This window comes from Mandrillus leucophaeus, unplaced genomic scaffold (assembly GCF_000951045.1).
Source record: "Mandrillus leucophaeus isolate KB7577 unplaced genomic scaffold, Mleu.le_1.0 Scaffold1010, whole genome shotgun sequence".
Lineage (NCBI taxonomy): Eukaryota > Metazoa > Chordata > Mammalia > Primates > Cercopithecidae > Mandrillus > Mandrillus leucophaeus.
Window position 1 is genome coordinate 489,206 of NW_012098211.1, and position 19,192 is coordinate 508,397.

The 19,192-nt window shown below is 51.1% G+C and overlaps 1 protein-coding gene and 2 long non-coding RNA genes across 3 annotated transcripts in view; 2 read left to right on the forward strand and 1 right to left on the reverse strand.

The window, feature by feature from the left end:
* Positions 1-8,350: 8,350 nt before the first annotated feature.
* On the reverse strand, positions 8,351-12,364 carry LOC105536395. The gene is made up of 2 exons (XR_001005580.1): positions 11,997-12,364; positions 8,351-8,585 (listed from the first exon to the last, which is right to left on the reverse strand). It is a non-coding gene; the product is annotated as an uncharacterized LOC105536395 (long non-coding RNA).
* LOC105536390 lies at positions 10,002-11,864 on the forward strand. Its single transcript, XR_001005579.1, has 2 exons — positions 10,002-10,183; positions 11,142-11,864. It is a non-coding gene; the product is annotated as an uncharacterized LOC105536390 (long non-coding RNA).
* Positions 12,365-14,338: 1,974 nt separating the features above from the next.
* SH2D4B (SH2 domain containing 4B) overlaps positions 14,339-19,192 on the forward strand; it is a gene marked incomplete at its 3' end in the record, with an annotated part of 68,607 nt that continues 63,753 nt past the window's right edge. Inside the window, exon 1 of the mRNA XM_011975834.1 lies at positions 14,339-14,946. Within this exon, the coding sequence (XP_011831224.1) occupies positions 14,763-14,946 (184 nt within the window). The remainder of the gene's footprint in view (positions 14,947-19,192) is intronic.

A 19,192-nucleotide genomic window follows, 5' to 3' on the forward strand; every position in this document is an offset into this window, starting at 1 on the left:
AAATTAAAGGATGCAGAACCTTCCTGGAACATGGAATTTCTCTGGGAGATTCCATGCAGAGGCCACTGGGGAGGTGACGGGCACGCATGTGAGTGTAGGTGGCTGCAGTGTTGGAAGGCTCCCAGCAGAGCAGAGAGCATCTCAGTCTCATCAGGGAACCCACCTCATGGCTTCTCAGCCAGCAGTCTCAGAGGAACATAGACTGCAGAGAACGGAGGGAGGCAGCAGTGGCCCCGGCACCTCAGGCATCCTGCTGTCATGGGAAGGTCTCTGCCCAAATGTCAGATGCATCAGCCTGTCACCCACTGATCCAGAGCTTTCAGCTGTGCTGGTTGGGGGTGGGGGGTGGAGTGCTGAATGACCTTCATGGGTGGGCCTTTCCAGCTCTGGGGTCATACGGGTGTTTGTCCACAGAACCACAGTTTTTAGGTTGTGTGTCCGGGACTATGGGAACCTGTCCCCCATGATGGATCTTGGTAGAGACACTTCCCTGTGTCTGTCATCGTGCCCAGGAGAATGCTGCAGGTGACTACCTGCAGCCCTGTTCTCATTCATCTGGATGCCCTCCAGAAATCTGGGGAACCATACACCTTTAGAGCCTTTTTAGCTCCTTATCAAGTTGGCAAGGCTTGGCCATTCCTGTTCAAGGCTGCATTAAAGGCACGTTCACCATCCTAGCTAACACGGTGAAACCCCGTTTCTACTAAAAAGACAAAAAATTAGCTGGGCGTAGTGGCGGGCACCTATAGTCCTAGCTACTTGGGAGACTGAGGCAGGAGAATGGTGATAACCTGGGAGGTGGAGCTTGCAGTGAGCCGAGATTGTGCCACTGCACTCCAGCCTGGGTGACACAGCGAGACAACGTCTTAAAAAAAAAAGGCACGTCCATTCTCAAATGCTTTTGACGTCTCCAGGGTGCCTCAGGACAACACGAAGTGGGCATTGTAGAATTTGGGGCTACTGTGTTACTTTGGAAGAAAAAGTTAAGGGTACTTTTAAGTGGATACTGTTTTGATGAGACTGCCAACTTCAGGGAGCCCAGCTTTGGAGAAGGAGGACGTGAGTATTCCTTACAAGGGTCCAAAACAATTTTTTCTTCACTTGGCTTTCTTTCTGTGCTCTGCATCTTATATTCCAGCAGGGGCTTCCAATGCGTGGTTTAATAACTACCAGAAATGGCCGGATGCAGTGGCTGATGCCTGTAATCCCAGCACTTTTTAGGAGGCTGAGGCAGGCAGATCACTTGAGGCCAGGAGTTCAAGACCAGCCTGGACAACATGGTGACATCCAGTTTCTGCTAAAAATACAAAAATTAGTCGGGTATGGTGGTGTGCACCTGTAGTCCCAGCTGCTTGGGAGGCTGAGGCAGGAGAATCGCCTGAACCTGGGAGGCGGAGCTTGCAGTGAGCTGAGATCTGGCCACTGCACTCCAGCCCGGGCGACAGAGCGAGACTCCGTCTCAAAAAGAAAAAAAAAAAAAACCTACCAGAATAAATTATCACCTTGGACTGCAATTTTGACACCTCAAACAACTTTTAAACTAGTCTTTTTAAAAAGTACACTTAAATAAAAATCTAAACATAGGAGAATGTAAAGTGAAAAGTGAAAGTATGTCTTCTGTTCCCCAGAGGTAACTAGTATTAGGAATCCTTCCTGAAAATATCCATGCATATACTCGGGTCATCACACCCGTGGAATCATTTTACATAGTATTTTATAAATGTTACTTAATATACTGATCCACAGTGCGTTTTCACGGTCACGCCATCAGTTGTAGGAGTGTGCCAAGAGCAGATGGGCCTTGCCTTTGTACCAGAGGAGTCCATTTACAGTCGCAGGTAATAGAAAACCCAATTCAAACTGGCCTAAACAATGAGGGGAGGTTTTGGCTCCCGAAACTGGAAAGTCCAAAGGTGGGGTGAGTTTCAGGGTTGGGTTGATCCAAGTGGCTCAGTGATGTCAGCAGGATCTTGTTTCCTTTTCTGTCTGCTCTGCCTTCCACAGCGTCCCCTTCATCTATGGTGGAGGGAAGGAGTCTACCACAGAAAACCCTGAGCCTCCCCCTGATAGGGGCGGTGTGGTGGTGAAGCCAGCAAGGGAAGGGACCCCCGCTTCCTCATGCTTCATCATCCCACTGAAACCATGTGGCTGTGAAATGCAGCATCCTCCAGGAGGGGGAGGAAGGCTGGGGATGCTGCCAACTATTGCCATCGCGCTTCTGTGGATGGGCATTATAGTTGTTCGCAGGGTTTTGCACTTACAAGGACTTAGAAAAAAAAAAGTACAGTGTTTTGTTATTGGAATTACTTCTTATGGTGTATAAGAAAAAAAATATGTTTTTAGAGGCGTTCTCCTGGGAGGTGGGATCGCGTTTTAATGAGTAGGTGCTCAGGGCTGGGGTGTGCCTGTTGCTGCCTGACCATTGCTGGTGTGTGTGGGTGTCGGGTGGCAAAACCTCCTACCCTGTGAGGTGGTTTCAAGGATTAAATGAGTTGAGATGGGTAAAGCATCTAACAAAGATCCACATTATTTAGTATGCATCCCCTGAATTATTGCTAACATAATTTTAATGATTGGGGGATTTTATCTGTGGCTGCCAGTCCCTACGAAAAAGCTGCCTGGGTCGCATGTCAGACAGCTTAGACTGAACCATGCTGAAATGAAACGGTCCACTTCCCTGTCCCTTTAGGAACAAGGCTTCGAGGTCTGTGGCAAGCCTCAGCAGGCATTTAGAGTTCAAGGTCTGTTCGCTTTCTGTGCCATAGAGGTGGGGAGGCAAGGGAGGGGATTGCTTCTTTCCTGGAGCCCAGATCCTACCAGAAACCAACACAACCGAAGTTGCCCGGGAGCCCCCAGAAGCAGCAGAGTGGCCATCACCAGCCAAGGGGCAAGTAGGCCACAGAGGCCTGGGGCCCAGGAGGGATGGTCCATGGGGAGAAAGGGCATTATTGTGAACATCCACGCCGGGGATAATGTGCTCTGAAGACAGCAGGACATCATGTTTGGATGGTTGGTGGACCCTATCTGGTCCCACTCATAAAGAGAACAGAAGCCCTGGGATGTGCTGGGACTTAACCTGAGGCCTCAGAGTGGGACTGGGTGCTCCTCCACACCTCCTATAAGGGAGGGTGTCCATCTTTGTGAGGATAGCTCGGCAGGGCTGGGAACCTGGGGGTGGTGCTGGGGGACATGCGTGAGACTAGCATGTGTGGGCCTTGCTCGGCTTGCCCTGGTGCCCTGAGAAAAACCTGGTATTTGAAAATACACAGGGACTGCTGGAAGGTCAGGAAATCCAGGGTTTTGTTCTGAGGCAGTGGAAGTGTTACTGCGAGCCTGTGTTGTCCTCTCTTCTCGCTCCCCCTGCAGCCATTTCAGTCACACTGCCTTTGCACGGAACCCAGGGTTGCAGGCCGTGTGTGTAGATGCTGATTTAGGCCCAAGTACTCAGCTGTCAGCAGGAAGGACCATAGTGTTTTCTTCTAGTTTTAGATTTGTACTTGTTCTGTCTTTTAAAGTCAGAGCTGTGATCCAATATGGGAAGACGTGAGGTGGCCTCTAGGAGGGACTGAGCACCCTGTCCTTGGAGGTATGCAAGCCCAGGCTACACCCTTCCTGTCTGGGATGATATGGCTGGGGGTGGGCTTTGTGCTGCGTGGATCATGGCAAGCCTTTCCATCTCTGAGAGGTAGTGGTCCTTCCTGTGCCTTCTGTTAAAGATAATTTTTTTAAAAAAGGCATGACTCATAAATATTACATGTACATATGCCAAATCTTTTATTTAACTCAGTAATTGAGAGTGCTGCTAAGATTAACAGCCAGTTCAAAAGAGAAATCACAATGAACCATAAATCTATATGGAGTAAAGGAATGTTGAATTTGCTTTTTTTTTTTTTTTTTTTTTTTGTGGAGGAGAAAGGTCAACTGAACCTCATTCATATATATTATATGCACATCCATAGACAAGAATTATTTTGCATTAACTCTACAACTTAGTTGTAAAAATAGCTCAAAGGCAATGAAAGTCTAGAATCAGATAACTGGAAGGATGCGCCCTAAGCAATGCATAGTTTTCTTTTTTCTTTTTTTTTTTTTTTGAGACAGAGTTTCCCTCTTGTCACCCAGGCTGCAGTGCAGTGGTGCAATCTTGGCTCACTACAACCTCTGCCTCCCGGGTTCCAGTGATTCTCCTGACTCAGCCTCCCAAGTAGCTGGGATTACAGGCACGTGCCACCACGCCTGGCTAATTTTTGTATTTTTAGTAGATACAGGTTTTCACTGTGTTGGCTAGGTTTGTCTCGTACTCCTGACCTCGTGATCCACCTGCCTCGGCCTCCCAAAGTGTTGGGATTACAGGCATCAGCCACCATGCCCAGCCCCAGTGCATAGTTTTCCACTGAAGACAACCAGAATCTCTTGTTTCTTTCTCCAAATTTCTTTCCAACACTTGTCCATCCAGCAGAGCCATTTTTAAAATAGGATGCAGGCAGAAATTTAATGGAGTCAATATCTCATGGTGAAAAGTGAATCCTGAGGGGTTAGAGCATCCGCCAGGTGCCCTAGGTAAGGGCCAGCCACTCTGGGAGGCAGCCCGGGGCACTCGCTGTCCTTTCAGTAGTAAATGGATCACTCAGGCCATGTCTGCTACCCAGAGAGCCTGAGTGTCCTCAAATGCTTGTTAGCTCTGCCTCTCCATCCACTCCTGCAGACACCTCGGTGGCTGCATCCAAAACCGCTGAACTTTGCTTCTCTTTCTCCAACACCTAATTCCACGCACACCCAAAACTGCTCTGCTGCCTATTCCCATCTCAGCTGAGTACTGCCATCCACCCTGTGGCCAAATCGGGGAATGTATGTATCACCTGGGCTCTGAGGATTACATCAGCTCTTCTAAGTCAACAGAATGTCGGGTCTATTCTAAAAGTCTCATCTGACAAGGAGATCTTTAAGGCTTTACTCCCTGGGATAACCATCATGATGGATTTCAGTGTCATTCTGTCTTTTTCTTCAGAATGATTCCTGGGACTCGCCTTGTTTGCAACATGTGCATTCAAGTATCTTTTCAACATAAGTGTGTTCTTGTGTTTACTTCCCTTCTCTGTGAATCTCAGTGATTCCTGGAAGCTGTGGTTGGTGGGGGATGGGGTGGGAGGACTTTGGTAGTATGAAAAGAGAACCTGCAATGAATGTTCTAAGAAACTGGGGTGTTGGGGTCCTCCATCCCCTGGCTGGTAAAATCTCCACTCCTTCCTCTTTGCAACACAATTCGCTTAACTGGAAAAGGTGTGCATTTAAAATTTGTGATTGTAGTCTGAGTTTTTTTCCCCGTACAATTCCCCGTTCCCCCCTGCAAGCCTGTACCAGGAGAGGTGTCAGCTGCCTTGGAGGCGGTGAGACATGTGGGTGTTCACTGTGGCCCTCAGGGGTGAGGCTGGCACTGGGGCATCTGGGGCCAGAAGTCCTCCTTTAGTCCCAAGTCTCTGCCACTGAAGTGCATCAGTGAGAGGTCCTCATAGAAAATCTACTGTGGGCACAAAGCTGCCAGGCTGATGGGGGTGGGGAGCAAATGAACACCCTTTTCCCCTTTTACATCAGAGGAAACAGACTCAGACTAAGGAACTTGCCTGCTGCCAGACAGCTGGGAGGTGGCAGAGCCAGGCTTACAGCCCAGGGTTTCCACTCTAGGAACTCTTCTCCCTCCCTCTGACGACACTAACTCGCAGGCCATGATCAGTGAGCAACGATGTGGGCAGGCACTGACGAGGCACAGCAGGAAGCCAGCACAGGGCCCATAACGGCCAGGAACTGGGTACCATTTCCTCAGCAAAATGGGATAGTAACTCCCACACTGCAGCTACGTGCTTGGGCAGTGGTTCACAAGGCCAGCAGCCACAGCATCACCCCAGACCAGCAGCAGCTGCAGCATTACCCCCAGCACTTGTTAAAAATGCAAATTCAGGCCAAGTGCGGTGGCTCGCGCCTGTAATCCCAGTAGTTTGGGCAGCCAAGGCGGGTGGGTCACCTGAGGTCAGGAGTTTGAGACCAGCCTGGCCAATGTAGTGAAACCCTGTCTTTACTAAAAATACAAAAAATTACCCGGGCATGGTGGTGGGCGCCTGTAATCCCAGCTACTCGGGAGACCGAAGCAGGAGAATCACTTGAACCCGGGAGGCAGAGGTTGCAGTGAGCCGAGATTGTGCCTGGAGTGTAATACTCCAGCCTAGGCAACAAGAGCGAAACTCCGTCTCAATAAATAAATAAATAAATAAAAATGCAAATTGTATGTCCCTTCCTTCAGGCCTGTGGGACCAGAAACTGGGATGGGGCCCAACAAACTGTTTTAACCAGCCCTTGGGTGGTTACAGAAGGATGGAGCCAGAATAGACTAACCACTAGAACAAACATCACCTACACTTAGGAGGCTTTGAAAAATGTTTATTTAGCTGGGCGCGGTGGCTCACGCCTGTAATCCCAACACTTTGGGAGGCCAAGGTGGGCGGATCACGAGGTCAGGAGATCAAGACCAGCCTGGCTAACACAGTGAAACCCCGTCTCTACTAGAAATATAAAAAATTAGCCGGGGTTAGTGGCAGGAGCCTGTAGTCCCAGCTACTCTGGAGGTTGAGGCAGGAGAATTTCTTGAACCCAGGAGGTGGAGCTTGCAGTGAGCCGAGATCGCGCCACTGCACTCCAGCCTGGGTGACAGAGTGAGACTCCATCTCAAAAAAAAAAAAGAAAAAAGAAAAAGAAAAATGTTAATTTTTTTGCTCATGCCACAGTCTCTGGTAGTTGCTGGGAACTAGGGTGGGGAATTCTCTGCTCCACACAGTCTTTCATGAACCCAGGCTCCTTTCCTGTTGTGGGTCCAGCCTCCTGTAGCTGTTGGAGGCATCTCTAGTCAGCTGGTGGTTGAAGAAGAGGTGAGGATCAGGGAGGGAGGATGGGAGTACCCTGCTTGTGCTCACATTCTGCTGGCCAGAACTCACAAGCCACCTGAAATGACACAAAGGTCTAGCTGTGTGTGTAGGAGAAAGAAGAGAGTACAGCTATTGGAAGACGGCAGTGGTCTGTGCCCCAGGTCCCATGGTTTAGGGAAGTGAACCTTGGCACTGGATTTCCTGGCTTTCTAAATCTCCCTTTATAGGGAACTTAGGGCCCAGTCTGTGGTGGGTGGATTTGCCTGGTTCACAGCCTCTGCTCAGCCTTCTTTCTGCTCCATAGGACGGCCTGGAGATGGTGGGCTCCTTGTCACACTGGGTGGGGATGTAGGCTCCACGGGGCCAGAGATGGGTGTGCTCTATGTTCAGATTAAGGGACAGACGGCACATGAATCCCTTCAGTGCCCTCCACATTTGGTCACTAGGGAGGGGTAGGCTGAGCAGTAGCTCTTGGGTCTGTAGCAGTGTGACCCTAGAAGGACTGTCCAGCTGAAAACAAGAGCCTGGGGTGTGGGGAGGGGAGGAGAGATGGGGGTGGGAGGGCAGGGGCTACTCAGGATTCCATGAGACCTGGGTTTAAGTCCTGGATCCATCATTAGCAGCTATGTGAACTTGTGCCTCACTTTCCTCAAATATGAACTTGAGATAATGAAATTACCTTCCTCACAATACTGTTCTAAGAACTGAATGAGGAAAGGTTTACAATTCGGTCCTGGTTGTTCCACTGGGGAGGGAACAGAGATTGGGGGCACAGGGCTCCCCTGGCCTGGGGGAGTCTGGCTCACTCAAGTTCTCAGCCACTTGCAGGGCAAGGACCCTGCTTCTCTTGCTCCGGGTCCGAGTGGTCTGAAGCCCAGTGGGCAGGGCCTGTGGTGTGGATGGACTCGTCTGCAGTGAGTGAGGCAGCAGGCAGAGCTGGCAGACTGTGTGGTCTTTAGTGGGTACCAGGAGACCCCGGAGGGCCTTGTGGGAGGCTGTCCACAGCGTGAGCCAGTTCGCCATCTGGGGTCCTGGAGTTTCCTCCTGCCCTTTGAGTTAAAAAAGAGTCAGTCCTGGGCTGAGACTTAATTGTTCTAGTGCTGAGTGACCTTGTGTCAGGGGAAATTGGATGGGGCAAAATGTTTTCTAATTAGCAGGACTCACTGACCTTTCCCTCACTGTCAGCAGCTTCTCACAGGGAGGTGCGGAGCAAGGGGGCCTGGAGCCCCACATCTCTCTAATGGAGCCTATGTCCAACAAGGAGGTGGATGGCTGGATTCGGGGCCCTGGGAGGACTTCATGTGGGAAGCAGACCTCAGGAAGGGCCTTCAGTGATGGTGTGGCCCAGGATTCTCACCTCCTTAGTCTCCGGTCCTGTCCATCTCCGCAGCATCCTAGGCAAGAGAAGCGGAGAAACACTCAAGCCACTGGGGTGGTTAGGACACACTGGTGGCAATTGTTTAAAACCTTACCTAAAACAAGGTTAAGCAAAAGCAGTTAACAGGCTCTCATAGATGGGAAGGATGTGTGAGGGTCACATACTGAGAGGAACCAGGGCTGCGGCTGCTGGAAGGAGCCTCACCACTGCCAGTGTGCTTCCTCCCCATCGTCAGCATCTCTGCTTCTCTCTGCATGCCGGCAGCTCTCTCTTAGGGCACGCAGACCTCTCCCCTGCAGGGGAACATGACTGCCAGCAGCCCCGAGTTAGCGACTATCATAGAAACCCAGTGTATTTCTCTCTTGTTTATCGTTCTGAGACCTGAGTCACAGGCCTGTCCAGCACTCAAGACTTTTTCTTTTCTCTATTTTTTGAGACAGATTATCACTCTGTCCCCCAGGCTGGAGTGCAGTGGCCTGATCTTGGGTGCAAGTGATTCTCCTGCCTCAGCCTCCCAAGTAGCTGGGACTACAGGCGCCCACCACCACATCCAGCTAATTTTTGTATTTTTAGTAGAGATGGAGTTTCACCATGTTGGCCAGGCTGGTCACGAACTCCTGACCCCCCACCCGCCTCGGCCTCCCAAAGTGCTGGGATTACAGGCGTGAGCCACCACGCCTGGCCAGGAATTTTTCTTTTAAACCTGGAGTTTGGAGATGCTCACTAGTCAGACAGAATCAGCCACCACAGCCCACTCCCTCAGCCAGTATTACTTTGACGCACTAAGTTAGTGAGGAAGCAGGCCCCAGATTAAGAAGCAGAACTCACACTATCATCTGCTGTGCGCCTGGCTGGCTCATGCATACCTTGTGTCTAATGTGAACCAAAGCCCTGTGGTGCACCCTGCTGGTTACCCCCGGTGGTTACCCCCCACACAGAGAAGGAAAGGGAGTCATGGGAGGGAGGACCTGGGAGGTCTCTGGGCTGGCAAGTTGGGTGACACAGGTCGGGTTAGCTGCAAGCCTGGGCTCTGCTGTTGTAATCATGAATGTGTGTGTGTGTACAGCTGTTTACAATGTCAGTGTGGGTGTGCTTGTTTGTTAGAGACACATGCCACTGATCCCATGGTGAGGAAAATCCCAAGCCCTCCCCATGATTTTTGCCAGTGTCTGGGGACTCCTGCTCCTGGCAGCCCATGTGTCCCCAACTCCTGTGTCCTTTAGGGACCTCTGTTGAGCCCTGCCTCTATTCTGGCAGAATTAGAGAAAATTCGTTAAAAAAAAAATAAAGTTTAAATTCACTTTTTAAAGTAATAAAAAAATCTCACAGCACGAGTTTTGATGAGATTTGGGGCAAGGTGGGCCACAAGCTTGGGTTGTATGGCCACCTCCCCCTCTTCTTCCCCTGTTGTCTCTGCAGCTCAGAAACCCCAATTTCCTGGCCCGTGTTATGTGGAGGAACTGAGCTCACCCCCCACAGCTTCATCTCCAAACCTAGCAAGGATCCTGCCCAGATCTGGAGCTCCACCTTTTAATAGAACTTATTTTCTCTCCTTAGAAAGCAGTGGGAGTGGAACGATTCTTTTTCCTGATGCAGATATGTAAAACTGGGACATTGCTACACATAATATTTTAAACCTGTCTTCCCTCTTACCAACAAACACGTCACTAGCACCATCTAGGCCAATACATTTCTCAACATCAATTTCAGTGGCCGTATTACATTTTATCCTACGGATGTGCTCTCGTTTATACTCTAAACCCCTTTTATTGAACACATCACTTACTCGGAAATTTTCAGTGTTATGATGGATGTTGCAGTAATTATTCTTATGTATGCACAGAACCCCCAGAGGACATGACTACTGAAGGGTGTGCTGGCAGGATCACGGGTGAGGATCTAGCAAATTGTCCCAGCTTCATTGGGACTGAGCTTTCACCCTCTTTGCACTACTTTGAACTGCCATTTTGATCATATAGTAATGATTTAGTAGAGCTCTTTTTTGGTTCAACCTACCTGTTCTTGTATCAGAACTAAAATGTTTAATTTTATAAATTTGAATAGTGGCACAATATAGAGTTCACTATTCCTCAGTATTTTCAAGGCTGCTTCTTATCTGTTCATTCTTTTGGTTAACTTGGGAATCATTTTATCAAGTCTCTACTTCCCAATTTCCTTTCAGTTTTGGCTCGAAATGATATTCAATGTATACATTAAGTTGAGTTACATTTTGCTGCATAATACTGAGTTACATTTTGAGTATTATGTATTACTCATAATACATATTGAGTTACATTTTGCTGCATAATACATTATCCCCAAGTTTAACACCTTAAAGCAGCACATACATATCTCATACCCTTCTGAGGGTCAGGAATCTAGGAGCAGCTTAGCTGGGTGACTGTGGCTCTGGGTCTCTCACCAGGCTGCAGTGAAACTGCTGGCCAGGGCTGGAGGATCCCTTCCAACCTTACTCCATGACTGTTGGTGGGAGGCTTCAGTTCTCCACCTGGCTCTCACAATGTAATTTCCCCCAGCGTCAGTTATCAGACAGAGTGTGCAACCAGTAATCTATCTGTTAGAACATGTCACTTCTGGCATATTCGACTGGTCACTCAGCCCAACCCTAATACATGCGAGAGTGACTATGCAAGGGTATGAGTTCCAGGAGGAGAGCATCATTGGAACCATATTGGAGACTGGCTAATACACAGATTAATGGCACATCTGACAATACGGGGTCTTTCTGAGTGTCAGTGTGGTGTGTTCCTATATGAACTTAATTCTATTAAACTTAATTAAATTCTAGGTATGCTCTCAGCGAAGATTTTTACTTTTGTTCATTACAGGTCCCCACACTGTTAAATTCATTCCAAATGAAAGGATCTTTTCTTTTTTTCACATGGCATTTTCTAAGTAGTTGTTGCACTCATATAGGAGATGCTGTTGATTTTGACATCCATAATTTTTCAGTGGAGACAAGGCAGACACTACTCCAGACTCTCACTTGCTATCACCGATCCTTACGTGTGGCTGTGCCAGGCTCAGCTGCGCTGAGATGATGGGGCTGTCTGGCCATCGTTGGTCATATGGACTTCAGATTTGAAAGGATTTTATGGAGAAGCAGAGTGCCTGATATGACTCTCTGGGACCCCCATTTCTGCCCTCCTTGGCTCCCACTGGCAAGGCTGACTCAGTTCCTATCATCTTCTCCTGGACTTTGGCCAGAGTCCACTGGCTGTTCTCCCTGCCTCCTGCCCTCTCCACACCAGTGCCCTCTCCACACCAGTGCCAGAGCTGCTTCCAAGAGATGCCTCAAAGCCCGCTTCCAGCTCAGGAACCCCAGGGGACATGGATGGTTTCTCCATTGCCACTTCCTAGCCTTCCTGGCATAGGCAGGTCTGGTTTGCCCGCAGGTCCCTCTCTAGGGTGGGTCCCTGCTCCATAGATGCTGAGCCTCCAGAAGTCCATTCTTTTATATCACATTTGAAAACCTTTGAAATGCATTATAGTTCAGTCATATGAATTATGTAAGTATATCCTACTCATTGTATAAAACAACACAGAATTGTCTAAAGTGTCATCTTTCTCCCCATTCCAAGAAGGAGCTAAGAAGCAATGCTAAACAATTAGGAGTAGGATCTTCCGTATTCTTCCCTTTGTCTTCACAAAAGCAATCAGACATACAGAAGTTTATAAATTACCCTGTGCACAGTATTCTGCATGGCGTCTTTTCATTTTCTCAACGGTGATCACTTCCCTCGCCAAAACAGACAGTCGACTTCATTGTGACAGGAGTAGAGCTCCATGCTGGGCAACTCACCCCCACAGAGGGACACTCAAGTGGTTTCCAGTCACTTGCACAACATTGTTGCGTGCGTGGGCCTCCAGGGCCCGGAAGAAACTGCGTTCGCGTGCAACATTAAACACGCCACATGGGCTGATGAAAAATGAAAGCAAAATAAGACCAATTGAAAGCCGGCAGGAAACCTGTGTGACTACTCCGTGGCTCCCCTGCCTGGTTTCCAGCCGCGGACTCTTGCTCTTCGGCGCGACCCCTGCTCCTGGGGTCCTCCGGGGTCCTCCCGCACCCAGGCCCCACACACTCGGGTTGCGAAGCCGAGTGCCTCCCCGTGCGGCCGCCAGGGGGCGCCCCAGGCCGGGCCGAGCGCCGCCCCCGCCCAGGAGAATTGACAGGCGCGCGGGCGCCGAAGCTGGTCTTTCCAGAAACCGCACCCCGCCCGCTCCCGGGCTGCCATCCGCGGCTGGGTCACGCTCACGTCTCCGCGATTCGGTGTCTCTTGGCCTCCTGCCCCACTGACCTGGGAGTGCCAGGAATCACCCCACCCCCAGCGAGGTCCCCTCTGTTGCACAAAATGGGCGCTAGCTGGGGTCATTCTAGTTTGGCCGCCTCACCCTCCTCCAGGGTGGCACTATCACCATTCTCGCCCGCCTCCAGCCGGCCCAATCCTGCTGCTCCCTACAGCGTTGTCCCTGGCCCGTGCCCTCTTGTGGTCGTAGGCATCTTGCAGCCCGGGAAAGACAGAAAGAAGCTGTCCGCAGGACCCCAGACCCTGGGAGCCTTCCTCCCCTTGTCTCCACTCTGGACTTGGGGGTCCCCCACCAGCCACGGCGAGAGCGAGAAAGATAATAGCTGGGCGGAGGCTGGGGAAGACCCTCGGTCTCAGAAACTGAAGGGAGCCAGGACTCCCGGTTGGGGAGTCGGTGCAAGCCCTGAGGTGGGAGAGGAGGGCGGATTGGAGTCCAGGACCACAGCTCTGCAGGGGACAGGCAAGTCCTGTGGCGGCTCTAGGAAGGTCTGGGTCACACTGGGACCAGCCAGCTGGACCTGGGTGGGGAGGGGTGGGGCGCCTGACTCTACTCCTGTGACCTGGACATTGCCCAGCTGAGCAGGAGCTTTGACCCTGTGGGCTTACAGCTCATCTGAACCTGCTTAGTCCGTCTTCCTGTTGTGTTAACCTTGCAGAGGGGGAAGAGTGCCAACTCTCCACCCCTCTTCCATCACTCCTGGGTACCTGATCCACCTTCCACCCTCATGGGTAAGGAAGGGGACAGGAAGGTCACCAATCCAACCAAGCCACAGTGCCAAATCCTGTTGGTTCGTTTGTTTTCCCCTGGTTGGGTTATGTTTTCAAACCATCAACAGATTCATAGCTGCTAGTGGATGTCAAATTTCAAAATAGGGGAGTCCCAATGGTGACTTGTCCATTAGGAAGTCATAGGCAAGCCACTTACTCTCTGAGTTTCAATATCCTTGTCCCAATAAAAGGGCATCTGTGATTAGCTCTGAGCACATATTTAGGGTGAGCTTTCACCCTAAAGAGCTCAGCAACAGCAGCTTCTACTCACTTTCACACATCAAAGAGAGGGTGGGTGGGTTCCCTCCCAGCAGAAGTCCTCCCAGCAGAAGTCCTCCCAGCAGAAGTCAACATCCCGCCCTTCCAGTGTGCTTCTGATCAGGCACAGAGGAGAGCCAGTTTCATCTTCTTTCTTTTTGGTCAACTCCAGACATCTGCAACAAACAAGAAGATTAACAACAACCATTAAAAGTGGCCCCTGGAGAGTTTATCTGTCAGCGCACGCATGGCTGCAGGATCTCATTATAGGCCAAAGGCAAAGGATGTCTGCTTCCTTTCTGTCCTGGAATTCCGTGATAAAATCCCCTCCAGTTGTCTCTACTGATTCCATTTTGTTTTCTTTCTTGGCTATAACACAGATAGGAGGAAAAATCTTTCCTCCCTCAAGGCAGAGTTTTAAACGCATCACCTCAGAATGCCAAATGTTCTGGAAAGGAAGAAAGTTGGCAGCGAAGGAACCTGCAGAGAGAGGGACTGAGAGGGCTGAAGGGCCCAGCAGCTCCTGGCAGGCTCCTCTGGTCTCTGTTTGAAATTGGCTGAAAAGACATGGAATTTAGTAGGCAAGTCTGCCTCCTTCTCCTCCTCTTATCTGCAGAGGAGAGATCGGTTCCCAGCTGGCCGGGGCAGTGTCATTGATACAGCTGGTGTCATTGTTACCTTCCACTAACAGATCACTTGACACCTACCGGCTCAGGCAGGGCTGGGACTGGGCATTTCCTGGCTGAGCTGGAGGCTTGGGCCCTCCCCATTGTCCCAGAATCCCAGGTGAGGCCAAGACATGGGCTCTGCTGGGATGCCATGCTTGGTGACCCAGCAGAAGGACTAGATTGCTCCTAGTGGGTGCTCCCCCTTGCAGAGTCCCAGCTGCCCCTTTGGGTCCCGTTGCCTGGCCTCTTTTGCTGTCCTGGGTAGAGGAGATGAGTTTGTCGCTGGCTGCAAGCTGAGGCCAACTGACGCTGCTGCACAGAGAAGGGGCACCGAGAGTGGCCTCGGACTGAGGAGCCTGTAGTGCAGAGCAGCCCCTCGGGCCTTCCGCCTGGCCCTGCTTCCCCGGCCGGCTGCCCTTCTGGTGAGTGCATCCCAGGTGGCATCATGCTGCAGCAGATCCTGCACGACATGTACATCGACCCTGAGCTCCTCGCCGAGCTCAGTGATGTGCAGAAGCACATCCTCTTCTACAAGATGCGGGAGGAACAGCTGAGGCGCTGGAAGGAGCGGGAGACTTGGGAGTCCCTGGCCCAGGACAAGGGTCTCAGGCCTACGAAGACCAAGCGAGGTACGTGGCTGGGAGTCATGGAGGGATGGGCCACCAGTCCCCCAGGAGGTAGAAAAATTAGCAGGGCCAGGCTGTGTCCTTCTTCAAGATGGGCACTGGGGTGATGAGGCCTGGGGGCTTGAAACCCTTGTCCTGTGGGCATCAGGTCCCATGAGCCTGTGCTTTTGTCTTTTGGCCAGGAACTTAGGGCTTCGAGGCTGCTGCAGAGGCTGCCCAGGGGCCCTTATCGGGGTGGGGGAGTTGGACTAGCTTTGTCTTGTTGTGGAAGGCCTGAGTTCTGGGAAGACACCACTGAGACTTCAGATTGTGCTCTGACGTGGTTGGCAATGGTAGGGTGAACAAGGGCATGTTTGTGACCCTTGCCATTGGTTCTGGGCCAGAGTGTGGTATAGACATGCAGTTCCTCTCTCCTTGGCAGGCGTGGCAAACCAGTTCTCGGCTAGGGCCCCATCTGTGGACTGTGCCTCTCCCGCCAGGTCCTCCAGCAGGAGGATGCTGTGGGTTGTCCCTGGAGTCCCACTGGGCATCCAGAGAGAGGGCATCAGGGAACATCCCACACAGAGAATGACCATCCCCAAATGGTCGTGGCAACTGCAGATGAGAAGCAAGGGCCTAGCCTACATTTCAAGTGTTTTGTATGCAAAGTCTTGTGCTAGTCAATCCTATGGACTGGTACACCTGGGGGTGAAGGAAGTCGTTTGGGACCCGTGGGCCAGAAACTGGCAGGCCGCTGAGGCTTGGCTTGGCACAGGACTCAATCCTGCTGGGGATGGTAGTTTCTGTGGATGCTGCATGCACTTTACAGTTTGCAAGGCTTCGCCTTTTGAAGTTTTCAATCCAGGACAAAGTCCTGTTTCAGGGCTGAGCACACAGCTCCCTTGGTGATCTGGCTCTTCTCCATGCCAGACTCACTGCTGGCCATTCCCCACCAGGTGCCACAGGCCATGCTCGCACCATCTGGACCTGCTTGCTCTTGTCTCCGGTCTTCACGTGAGTGGCTCTTACTGTTGGGAATGTCCTGCCTTCATCCACCTGACAGACTCCATCAGGGCTGGCCTCCTGCCCCGGAATGTTCACGGATGCTCTTGCATAGGGCAGTACTTGCTCCTCTGTGGCTGCCTGGCATGTAGGACCCACCCCTGCCCTGGCACTTGCCACCCTGTCATTGTCATTCCTCGTCTGCTTGCCTGCTCTCCAATGGGCTCAAAGGCCCTGGCGTGTGAGGCCTTACTCCACTCTGTCTTCCTCCCCTGGGCCCAGCACAGAGCTGGCACATGGTGTTAAAGACACAGCAGGACCCTGCCGGGGAGGTTGGGTCAGAGCTGTGACTTGGCTGCAGGTGGCTGGTGCCAAGGCTGGGGCCTTCCGGGCTGGGCTGCGCTGGCAGCTGCATCACTACCTGGTGGAATGACAAGCCACCTTGCCAGCCCTACCCGGCCTGAGCCCTGGGGACTCGCGTTGCCTGCATGATGACTCTTGTGGGAGGGAGACGGATGCCTAAAATTTTAACTGCAAAAATATTTGTACAGAGATTTGTCACACATTGACATCTACATTTTCATGTATAAATTATACATTAAACTCATTTGAGTTTCTGGTGCAGAAGATCCTTTTTCTGGTAATTAATTTTCTGATTTATAAAGAATGGAAAAGCAGGGAAACACGCTGAGGAATGTGTGTATCCCAGGTCAGGATCCCACTCGGATCCCGGCTCTTTGCTTTGGTCCTGCCTTCTGGAACTGTCTGGGCATGCCACTGTGGAGCCTGGGGGCTGGCCCCGCCCAGGAGCCCAAAGAGCTTTCAGCTGGAGGGTCCAGGATGTACAGGATCTGCTTCATGTCCTGGGGTCGTGTTGAAGGGTGGCAACAGCCTGTGAGCTTTACGTTGACTGGGTGCCTACCCAGCCCTTCCTGCTCCCATATCCCTGCAGGGTGGCAGGGCAAGCTCCCTGATTTCATTTCAGTTAAGGAAGGTGAGACTCCGAGAAGTGATATGCTACATCCAAGGTCACTCAGCTGCTACATCTCATGACTTGGACCTGGGGTCTAGTGACTGATTTTTTTTCCATTCATTCACTTCCAATATCGGGACTCCAATTAAACAAATGAGCTGTGCACACATTCACTTGTTCACTCATTCACTAATTCATTCGCTTATCCAGCATTACTATGTGCTGACTTCTGTGAATGGGACAGTGCTTGTCCTGGAGACAGCGGGTAGATGGATCATAGGGAACACAGCCGACTCGAGTGCCAAGGGTGAGGCTTGGTGCAAAGCAGCCGTGCCGTGTCCCAGGGCGGGAAGTGTGCGGGGACGGGCTCCACGGAGGAATCTTCTCTTCCTTCCCTTGATGTTGCCAGAGGACTCAGAAGGTTCTCCAGATGCTTGTGAGACCCCAGCCCCCAGCTGACGTCCAGGCTCTTGACACTGTCTTGAGAAAGAACTCAGGAATGAGTCAGAATGATAGGAAGGGCAAGAAACTGCTAGTGAGAAGCGAAAGTACACATTTGAAAGAGAAGTGCGGGCGTGCTCATGAGAATGTGTCACGCCCAGCAGAATCTGGGTTTCTAATTTTATGGGCGTTTCTTTAATTAGGGGATGGAACAATTCTTAGGTGTTCTGGAAGAGGAGGAGATTTCAGGGAACCTCTTGGGTTACTGTCTCCTTTCTCCCTTCTTTGAGTTTGCCCAGAAGAGCCATGGACAAGTCACCCTGAGTGGGATTTCAGCCGTTTTTGCTCTCTTCCTTTCGGTTTTCTGCTCTCTTGTTGTTTTTTTGTCTTGTTCTTATTTTCGCTGTTGTTTGGGTTTTCCATGCTCCTGTGACCACCCAGTGCTATTCTTGTCTCATTGACAGGCACCCTCTTTCCTGGTCCCCTCCCCACACATTTGTTCTGAAGGAAGCACCTGCTGTGGCCCTGCTGAGCTGTTTGCCGGCCCCTTGGGATCCCTGAGCACGACCTGGCTCAGTCCTGGTCAGCCTAGAGTGACACCGGGCCTCCTCTGGGCCATCGTCCCCAGTGCTCTAAAGCCTCCCTTCTCCCCTCTTTTCTGGGAATATTCCTCGCTCCTGGCAAGCCTGGCTTTGCCATCCATTGGGCTCAAGTAACATTCTCCATGGCCCTACAGACAGGCAGGCGGGACAAGGTGTGCCTTGTGCCCGAGGACCTCACAGCCCCGGAGTTGTGCCTGGTGAGGGCGCAAGTAAACACTGGTGATGTGAATCATTCTCGTTTACAGAACCTAGGAGGTTTTCTTGATTCTGGGATCCACATTTGGAACCCATGGGAGTCAGCTGGGGTGAAAGCTTAGAGGCGGACTGTGAAAGGTAGGAAGGAGAGGAGACGAGGGCGTGGCTGGACACGTCACTCCTCTGAGCACATGGCATTTCTTTTCTGTTTTCACTTTATGCTTTGGCAAGAACCCTCTGATGTCCTATACTGTTGTGGATGGTGTGGACCCCTCAGCTTGGTAGGTTTTTTTTAATCTAACATCGTGTTTATTGCTCTATCGCATTTCTGACAGTTTGTTGTCTAGTATGTTGAGTATATTGAGACTCAGAGAAGGCATGTGATCACATTATGTCCCAGCAAGACTTAAGTCAAACCCCTCTAGCATGGCCACGACCTGTGCAATCTCATCCTCTCCTCATTCTGCATGGCCACCGAAGGAACGCACACCCCGTGTTAGGAATTATGAACTTCACAACCCTGTGGACTCCTCTCTGCTTACTTAGTCATCCTAGGTTCTTGGGGCCAGAGCTGGATGTGACCTGGGGACACATGACTCAGGACACATGTCCACACTGCTGACCAAGGAAGCTTCCCTGTTTGGACCTGTCAGTTCTATATATATATATATATATATTTTAGACGGAGTCTTGCTCTGTTGCCCAGGCTGGAGTGCAGTGGCGTGATCTTGGCTCACTGCTACCTCTGCCTCCCAGGTTCAAGAGATTCTCCTGTCTCAGTCTCCCAAGTAGCTGGGATTACAGGTGCCCACAACCACACCCAGCTAATTTTTGCCTTTCATAGAGACATGATTTCATCATGTTGGCCAGGCTGGTCTTGAATTCTTGACCTCAGGTGATCCACCCGCCTGGGCCTCCCAAAATGCTGGGATTATAGGCACGAGCCACTGTGCCTGGCCCTGTCAGTTTTATCTTGATTGACGGTTTCTGCCACTGTTAAATTGGTTCCTCTGTGACCGCCTCCTCATCCTTCTGGATGCTTTTGCCTGGGAGCCAG